Raw genomic sequence first — 9,618 nt, forward strand, 5'->3', positions numbered from 1 at the left:
CGACTGTGTCACAGGGTGCGGTGAGTGTGCGCACAGTTCTGGGGTCAGGGTTGGTGAAAACCATGAGCACCATTACAGATAAGATGACTTCACCCTTCTCGCATGGCCCTGCTGTCCGCGAGGACAATAGCAGCCCAGGGAGAAAGGCAAACCTATATCTGTGACCCCCAGTGTGTCAGAGCTCGGAAACAAAGCCCCTAACTGTTGGGGGGCACCACTGAGCACAGGACTGCCCATTCACACTTGTATACTTTTCTTGCCACTAGATTTTCTAGTGATATTTTGTTTCTGTATCAACAAATAAAGCTTCCTTGAAGATCAGAATGCAGAGCTAAGCCACTAGAGGCCAAGGAGTGATAGCACACTTCTTTAATCCCAGGACTCTGGAGACAGACACAGAGGGATCTGTGAGTTCAAGGCCACCCTGGGCTACATGAGATTATCTGTCTGAAAGAGAAACAAAGCTCACAGTAAGGTGATGCCAGCACTTGGGATCCCACGCCTTTAATCCCAGCACGAGAAAGGTGGAGGGTGAAGACAGGAGTGATGTGCCTGGGTAAAGAGGAATATAAGGCAGGAGAAGACGGGAACTCCATGCAGTCTGAGGTGGTCTGAGGGCAGTCTGAGGACAGGATCACCCTTTTGGTCTGAGCAATGGTAGAGGCAAGAACTCTCTAGTGGCTGGCCGTTCTGCTTCTCTGATCGTCAGCATTAAGCCCATACCTGACCGTTGAGTTCGATTATTAAGATCAACTAGACCTGATGCCACAGCAGCGGTTTGATTTTCCCTGTTCCCAAGGTGGCCTGCGAGGCTCCTCCTTCCAGGATTGACCTGTTTGGCTCTGGACAGCACTTAATAAGGATACCCAAGTAGATTGTATCACATGGCAAATAGACATCAGGTTCCTGAACCACTTGACTTTAAAGGAGTAAGCAAATTTTTATTAATAATAAACATTAAACAACAATTGAACAATGAAATCAACAAAAAAGAATTAAACAAAATTGATGTGGCCGCTTTCCCTATCTAGAGAAAGGAGCGCTTCCGGGTGCAGGTGGAACTCAGCAGGAAATTTGGTTCTCTAACTACACATCAACATCAGGCAGTGGGACAACAGGCACGACTGAGGGTATGTACCCGGTAACTCGAATATCAATATCCACATCTGCTGGGTCAGCTGATGTGGGTCTAGGCTGCACTGGTCCAGCCTCCGGCAGAGTTTTTCCCTCTACTGCCAAATCCATGATCTCAGTGTCCTCTTGGGGTTGGAGATCTCCCGGCTACCCTGCCACAGAAGGTGGTCTAGGATATGGCATCTCTGGCTTCTCTGTGGCGTCCAGTACTGGGGCTACTGGTGTTGTTGCCCTGCTGAACCCACGACCTAAGGACAGAAAGAGATGGACCATTAGTAGGGGCAACCTGGAAGTTTCCAGGATCAGGTGGCCTTTCCAGAGGTGGCCTTGCGGGACACACAAGGCCTGATCATGGAAGAGAATCCCCACTCCACTCTCCCTTCAACAAGATAGGCATCTGACTGGTGTCCTGTAGTTGCTTTTTATCTTTGTTGATTCTATTTTTTTTATCTACTCTTAGGCAGCCCATCACTAAGCTCCCAGATAAATATACAGAGATGTATTTATTTTTATGAATGGAAGGCATCAGCGTAGCTTTTGTCTATTCTGCTTTCCTAACATAAATTATCCTGTTTAAATGATTTGCCTCTGGGAATTTTATCTTTCTTCAATATATCCTTCTCTCTTTCTTACTCCGTGGATGACTATGTGGCTGTGTGGCTGTGTGACTGTGTGGCTGTGTGGCTGTGTGACTGTGTGGCTGTGTGGCTGTGTGGCTGTGTGGCTATGCGGCTGTGTGGCTGTGTGGCTGTGTGGCTGTGTGGCTATGCGACTATGTGGCTGTGTGGCTGTGTGGCTATGTGGCTGTGTGGCTGTGTGGCTGATCCTGGCATCCTCCTCTCCTTCTTTTCATTTTCTCACTCCTTGCTCTCTTCCCTAGTTTTCTCCTCTTATCTATTCTCAGTTCCTGTCTGCCCCACCAACTTCTCTCTGCTGCTTAACTATTGATCATCCAGCTTCTTATTAGATCAATCAGGTGTTTCAGGCAGGCAAAGTGACAAGGCTTTACGGAGCTAAACGAATGCAACATAAAAGAATACGACACATCTTTGCATCATTAAACATAAATTCCACAGCAAAAACAAATGTAACACATTTTAAACTAATATTCCACAACAGTGTTCAACTCTACTTCCAGGTCAAGGCTTCTGGAGAATTCCCTGGTGGAACCCAATACTGAAACTACTTCCAACCTCCTACCTCTGGCCTCCTCATCTGCCTCAAGTGTTTTCATGGACTCCTGTGCCTCCAGCCGTTCCATAAGCTCATGGACACGGAACTCGGAGAATGCAGCAGGCAAGTTCTGGTGCAGGTAGTCCACGACTGTCCTCAAAAGCAATCGATCCCGAGACATCCTAAAATCGTGGGGCTTTTGTTGCATCCAGAGTATCAGAAAGAGTAGCAGGCCACTGCAGGAAAAAGCAGGTTTGCAGAAATAGAGTCAGAAGCCCGGGTGGCCTCTTTCCATCAACAAGGCAGCGGTCCCTCAGATGGGGAAAAGGCTCCTAGCCCACGTGCTTTGGGGCATAGTGGTCAGGAGTGAGGGGCTCTATGGAGAGGGCCCCAGACACTTTCTGTGCCTTGGAGGACAGAATGGGCTAACTGGACTGCGCTGTGGTGGGGATGGATTCCCCTAGGGCCCTTGAGCTTCATCCTTCCTTCTGCTCCTCAGAACCAAGGCTATCACTGGAGATCTCTGTATTTCTCCACCTACACGTGAAGTCTCTGCTACCATCCTCTATGCGGATCCGAAGAGGAAGGTTACTGGTAATGGCTTAGTCCTCAACCCTGGCCACCCCAGACCTCCCACTCTGCAGCTGGCCGCTTACCTCCCTCGTCACCCAAAGCCCACTCACCTGTTTATATGGTATTCATCCAAAAAGAAAGCATGATCAGATGCATACCTGTGGCATTTGATGAGGGTGTCACCACTAAAGTCATATGACCCCAACCCACCCAGAGATCTAGAGGGAGCTCTTGAATCTGGCATGGGAATAGAAGCAAGGGAGTGGGTTAGAGTACAGGGGGCTCTTTGTACTCTTCTGACTTCCATGCTGAGGGCCTGGGAATGAGACTCTGGTCACAGATCTTTAGGGCATGAAAGCAATGGGTAGAACCCAAGCTGCCCCTTTTCAGGTTTCTTGGGTTTACAGGGTTTCCTTGGGCCCCTGCAGGGATCCTTTCTGGCTCCATTTATCCCATATAACCTTATTCCTTAGAGCCTTCTTTCCAAATGGGAAAAGAGGCTTTGCTCAAGGTGTAAGAATGAGTAGTGTTGGACACTACTTGGGTAAATATCACAAACTCGATTCATCTCCTCGCCCTCAATCTATGCCATGTCAATCGGAAGAGACAAGCAGGAGAATAACTCTACCAGGACACAATTGTACTTCTCCTAGGAGAGCACACAGGCCTGGAGAAGAGCAATGTCCTCCTAGAACCAAACCAGGAGGCGCGAGGGTGGGAACTCAGGTGTAACCACTCACATAATCAATTTCGCTATTAATTCCAGCAGCTCCCAGGTGGTGGCAAGAGCAGGGTACACAGCAATAAAAGTATAGACGAAGTCACGCTGTCCCTTCCTCACAGCGGTGGGTAGGTAGTGCACCACTTTCTTTAGGAAGTTCGGATCCTCATAGTCAAACTTCAGGGCTTTAAAGAGGCGGTGCAGCTCCTTTTGACCCTGAGGAAGGACCAAGAGAGGAAAGAGCTTCAAGTGTGGAAACGTTGAGAGTCATCCCCAATCCGTTACCACGCACTGGGCATAAAGAATGTTCCTCAGTGTTCTCACAGGATCACACCACCAGGCAGGGATTGCAGTGGATTAGGGGGACCAGAAAGGATTCCTGCTCCAGGCTGGCCTGTCTTACCTGGTCTTCCATGTTCGGAGGTGAAGAGAGGTATGTGAGAAGACACACCCATCGTCCCCAAAGACGGCCAAAGAGACCACCCTTGCCTTTTTTGCGGCGTGAGTCATGAGATTTCCTAAAACAGGAAAACATGCTTAGTCTTTGAGTGCTTCAGCACAAGTGAGTCAGCCTCAACTGTGAGGCTGCTGCCCGCCTCTGGCTACCTGGCAACCAGAATGCCAAGTTACATCTGGACCATTGTGAGGAAAGTGAGAACACTTCCTGGGGCCTCCAGCCTGAGCCTCCTCCACATAGGCTTTCTCTAGCACTGGCCGGGGCTGTCAACTGCTCTCCTCTGCCTTTGCGTGTGCACAGTGTGTCACAGAGATGTTCATATGCTCACAGCCCCGAGTTGTTGGAACTCTTTGGGGAAGGATTAAAACATGTGGTCTTGGAGTAAGTGTGTCAGTGGGAGTAAGCTCTGAGGTTCTAAAGCCTATGACAGGTCAAATCTCTTTCTCCCTGCCTCCTTTCTGTGGATGAGATGCTCACTGACACATATTCTTTACAGTATGATCCAGATTAATCCCACCATCCTGAGGAGGCCCTCTGTGCTATCCATCTTTTCAGTTGGGTTGCAGGTGTTCAAATACGTGAGCCCAGAGTGGAACATTTCCCATTCAAACCGAGACACACCATAGACCAACCTGATAAGCCACTGAGTTTCCCCAGATCCGTTTCAGAAGCACGGGTGAAGGGTTACCGAGCAGGGACCCCGTGAAGGCAGCTGCGTGCCCGCACAGCCCGTCACAGACTGGGCACCGACTCCTAAGAGCTGCAACTGTGCTGATCTTTGCTGCACTTGCTTAGGACCAGCCAGGGCAGGGCCGCTTTGCCACCAGTTGTTTACACATCTGTAACCTTGGGTCGGTGGGGATGGACCTTGGGTCAGCTTTAAGTTGAGCTACGTGAAGCTGACCTAAGAGGTCAGGAGACAGAGGAGAAAAACCTCATATACATCTCAGCAGCCCACTTGACATTCCATTTTCACCTCTAACTGTTGTTTGGAGCCTGTTCCCTGGTTGCACCCTCCCCTCATTAACCCTTTCTTGCACTCAGACCTTTTTTCTCCCAAGGATCAACTGTTCTTTGGCTGACTATGGTGGTGCACATCTGTAATTCCACCATATAGGGGATTGAAGCTCAGACGGGAGGATCTGGATGACAAGGAAGGCGCTTTCCAAGGCAGCCAGCACTGCATAGTGGGACCCTGTGTGGCCAGTGCCCCTCAGAATCACTTTTTGTGTGTATTTCCATGCTCTTGCTTCAGCTCCACTGAGCTTTCTGTCTGCTTGACAGTTGATCACACTTCCCTGGTCACAACAGCTTGAGTGTATTTCGATTTCAGGAATGACCTAGGGTCAGTCTCTCTCTCTCTCTCTCTCTCTCTCTCTCTCTCTCTCTCTCTCTCTCCTCTGTGTGTGTGTGTGTGTGTGTGTGTGTATGTGCATGTGTGTGCGGGCGTGTGTGCATCTGTGTCTCTTTGTCTGTTTGTGTGTGTGTATGTATGTGTGTGAACACCTATGTAGGTATGTGTGTGTGCATGTGTGTTTGTGGACAGGTAGGGGTGTATGTGGGTGGAAACCGGAAATTGGCACTCTGTGCCTTCCATAGTCCCTGCACTCTTAGTTTCATTGAACCACGTTCTGTCACTGAACAGCTCACCAACTGGGAAAACTGTCTGACCAGTGAACCCTGTTGCCCTGCTGTCTCCTCGGGTGTCTTTGCTTTCTTTCTGCTTGCTGTGATAGAATACTGACCAAAAATACCTTCAGAAAAGCACACATTTCTTTCATCTTGCAGATTAATGTCCACCATGAATGGAAGCCATGGCAGAAACTCAGAAAGCAACCTAGAGGCAGGAATGGAAGCAGCGGTCATTGAGGAACTCTGCATACAGGATTGTTCCTCATGGCTTGCCCAGCTTGCTTTTTTTATACCACCCAAAGTGACCAGTGCAGGGTGGCATGATCCATAGAGGGTTGTTTTTCCCAAATGAAGCACTAATCAAAAACACGCCACATATTTGGCTTCAGGTCACTCTGATGGAGGAATTTTCTGGACTAAGGTTCCCTCTTCGCAATGACTTTTCTTTGTATCAAATTGAAGACAATGAAAGAAAGAAAGAGAAAGAGAGAGGGAGGGAGGAAGGGAGGGAGGGAAGGAGAAAGGAAGGAAGGAAGGAAGGAAGGAAGGAAGGAAGGAAGGAAGGAAGGAAGGAAGAAATTTCTAGCATATAGGGTAACAGATGCACTCAACCATGCCACTTTTTACAAATACGAGGGCTGGGTTTCCACTTTAGGTCCCTGTGCTTTCTCAGCAGGCAGCACACGGACACCATCTCCCTATCTTCGATCTGTGTTGTTTTCAGGGTCCATCAGACCTGCACAGGGACAGTGACATGAGCGTTCCCACTGCTGTCCATAGACCTGCACAGGGACAGTGACATGAGCGTTCCCACTGCTGTCCATAGACCTGCATAGGGACAGTGACATAAGTGTTCCCACTGCTGTCCATAGTCCTGTGCAAGCAATTTTACAAGTATGGTCTATTTTTAAAAGGAGGCTTTCTCTAGCACTGGCCAGGGCTGACAACTGCTCTCCTTCTGCTGTTGCGTGTGTACAGTGGGTCTTAGTGTTGTTCGTAATCTCATTCCACACTCTGACTTGGGAAGCCTGGCTGCAGTCAGACCCTCAGCTTTGTGAAGGCAGAAGAGGTTTCCAAACTATTCCCTCCATAGTCTCAGGAAATAGTAATTTCCTCTTAAAGTCTTCCCACTGCCCTGACTTGGTCCCGGTACATCATACTATTATCAGTTTCCTTGTATGTCATCATGTGCATATGATCACACATACGCTATAGCTGGGAAACCCTATACCAGTGTCACCAGAGGTGAAGGGACAAATAAGACACATGCCGATGTCCTCACACCCACACTCTCACAAGGGCACACAGAGGACCCAATCACAGGTATCCAGGAACATGTCAGTGTACAAAGGGCCCTGCTCAGGTAGCTTTTGGGATATTAAAGTTGAGGTTAGTGTTACCATAACAGACAGAAGCAAACTCTATGCATTCATGTTTAATCATGTCTTTTACAAAGAGGACCAGGCTAGGCTCCTCTCCTTTTCTACAAATTCTAGTGTTTTATTCCCTTTTGGCTTCTACAGCAGCAGTGTGCCTCTTCTGCATCCCCAGGTATTTCAGTCTCCGTTCTGGTTTCCAGGGTGCTCCACACTGCACACAATCTTCCTTACCTGAGGAGAAAGTACACGCTAACGTGAAGACTTTGGTAGAAGTTTCCATATCTTCGTTTTTTGGTGACTATTTAAAATTCATTCGTATTCAAGTCTGAGGCTTGTTGAAGGAAAAACAAGAAGCTTTAAAATTCAGTGCAGAGATGTGGGTGGCCTACACTGCTACCCAGGGCCATGGTGGCATCAGGGCCTGAGCTACCAAGGGCCATGTCTGTGACTGCGTGGATGTGAGGATGCCCAGGGTCTGCACTGTCACCTGAAGCCATATTGGTGGTCTGAGGACCATGCCTCCACTGGGGACATGCTGATCTGAGTGGCCTGTGTTCCCACCCAGGTCCATAGCGACATCTGGTCCCAAGCTGCTGCCGAGGGTCACGTCCGGGTCTGGGGTCATGCTTTGATCAAAAAACACGCCACATACTTGCCTTCAGGCCACTCTGATGGAGGCATTTTCTGAACTAAGATTCCCTCTTCCCAATGACCTTTCTTTGTATCAAATTGAAGAGAAAGGAAGGAAGGAAGGAAGGAAGGAAGGAAGGAAGGAAGGAAGGAAGGAAGGAAGGAAGGAAGGAAGGAAGAAAGGATAGACGGACCTGGGGTCTGTGTTGATATCTATGGCCTGTTTTTACCACCGTGGACTATGTGAATCATGTGTATTGAAGGTCAAGTGCCATGCTGAGAGGGCCTTTGCGCTTCACTGGCCCTGGAAGATCTGGCCCTACCCTACCCTGGCTGCTGCAGCAGGAATGCTGGCCCTGATCCTCATGAGAGAGTTGGTCTCACCGCTCATTGGCCCTGAAGACCCATCCCTGGCAGAGTTGGCTCCACATTCAGAAGAGCTGACCCCACACATCAACACAGACATGGGACAGCAGATCCTGGCGGTATGGGTGCAGGAGAGCTGGCTATGACCCTCACTTGATGGGAGAGGTCCAAGTGAAGACCTTGCTTGACCAACTGAGCTACCACCCAGGCCATCATCCACTGCTTTGAGTTGGCCCAACCCAGCATCTACCCCCTCTATGACCTGCTGGAGGATGTGAAGGGACCAGTCCTGTGAACTATACCTGCAGGGTCTTTATGACTCAGGGCAACCACACGATACCCCAGAGGACTGCTGGTGACAGTCCGGCATTAATGGTGCACCTTGAACCAGACCAACAACTCATTACAACGAACATTTGCAAGGAAAGCTGTTTGAACAAAAGCATCTACTGCTTGACACATCACAGATCCCAGTGCCACTGAGACAAATGAAGAAGTGATGGAGAGGCAGAAAAACTGAGACATGAAGTATTGGTTTTTATTATTATTTTATTTTTAAATTATCTTTTGGGGAAGGGGACATTTGCAAGGTGAATGGTGAATATGGATGCAATTGGGGTGCATGATGTAAAATTCTCAAAGAATCATGAAAAACGCCTATGTTTTTAAAAATTCAATGCAAGCTGTGCACTGGTGCATGCTTTTAATCCATGCACTTGGGAGGCAGAGATAGGTGGATCTCTAAGTTCAAGGCCAACTTGGTCTACAGAGAGTTCCAAGACAGTCATGACTGCAAACAGAGAAGCTCTGTCTTGAAAAAAAACAAAACAAAAAAGTCTATGCAGAAACTAACAAAAAAGGAAGGAAAAAGAAAGGAGTAAGTTTGCGGTTCTGAGATTTATTTATATAAATCCAATATTGGTATATATGATGTAAAACTCTCTAGGTAGTTAAAAGTGACCAATGGAGTTTGAAGGGACTTATGGGGATAGAAGGGTGCATGGGAGGGGATATGCTCAATGTATTTTTCTGACAATATTTAACGTCACAGTATCATGAATTCTAATTGGCATTAATGATAAAAATTGAGAGTCAAACATAAGGGTTAATGCTGAAGATCAGAAAAGCAGAATGGTCAGCCACTAGAGTTCTTACCTCTACCAATGCTCAGATCAGTGGGTGATCCCGTTCTCAGGCTGCCTCCTCAGACTGACTGCCTGACCGCCTCAGACTGCACTGAGCTCCTGTCTCCCCCTGCCTTATATTCCTCTCTCTGTCCAGTTATTCAATTCCTGTCTCCACCTACCTAGTGCTGGGTTAAAGGTATGGGAGCCCAAGTGCTGGGCTCACCTTTGTGTGAGCTCTGTTTCTCTTTTAGACGGGATCAGTTTCATGTAGTCCAGAGTGGCTTTGAACTAACAGAGACCCACCGGTTCCCCCAAGTCCTGGTATTAAAGGTGTGTGCCACCACTGCCTGGCCTGTAGTGGCTTAGGTCTGCACTCTGACCTTCAGGCAAGCTTTATTTATTAAAACAAAATATCACTACACCTAT

The 9,618-nt window shown here is 48.2% G+C and overlaps 1 protein-coding gene across 2 annotated transcripts; it reads right to left on the reverse strand.

Annotated features, from left to right (window-relative positions):
* Positions 1-926: 926 nt before the first annotated feature.
* LOC148123126 (ral guanine nucleotide dissociation stimulator-like) lies at positions 927-4,183 on the reverse strand. 2 transcript variants are annotated; one of them, XM_087897559.1, is made up of 5 exons: positions 4,005-4,183; positions 3,621-3,817; positions 2,991-3,038; positions 2,335-2,543; positions 927-1,382 (listed from the first exon to the last, which is right to left on the reverse strand). In XM_087897559.1, the coding sequence occupies exons 1-5, from the start codon at positions 4,134-4,136 to the stop codon at positions 1,282-1,284; spliced, it is 687 nt and encodes a 228-aa protein (XP_087753685.1). In that variant the 5' UTR covers positions 4,137-4,183; the 3' UTR covers positions 927-1,281. The 2 variants fall into 2 exon arrangements, with proteins under 2 accessions (XP_087753685.1, XP_087753686.1); XM_087897560.1 differs by lacking the exon at positions 2,991-3,038.
* Positions 4,184-9,618: the final 5,435 nt, after the last annotated feature.

This window comes from Myodes glareolus, chromosome 2 (genome assembly GCF_982192425.1).
Source record: "Myodes glareolus chromosome 2, mMyoGla1.1, whole genome shotgun sequence".
Taxonomy (NCBI): Eukaryota; Metazoa; Chordata; class Mammalia; order Rodentia; family Cricetidae; genus Myodes; species Myodes glareolus.

What these genes read in the sequence shown, in the direction of transcription:
- LOC148123126 (XM_087897559.1), bottom strand. Translation starts at nt 4,136, where the DNA reads ATGTTTTCCTGTTTTAGGAAATCTCATGACTCACGCCGCAAAAAAGGC. An exon ending in CTCCGAACATGGAAGACCAG is followed by an intron (nt 3,818 to 4,004) that starts GTAAGACAGGCC and finishes GTCCTTCCTCAG; the next exon opens with GGTCAAAAGGAGCTGCACCG. An exon ending in GGCAGATGAGGAGGCCAGAG is followed by an intron (nt 1,383 to 2,334) that starts GTAGGAGGTTGG and finishes TTCTGTCCTTAG; the next exon opens with GTCGTGGGTTCAGCAGGGCA.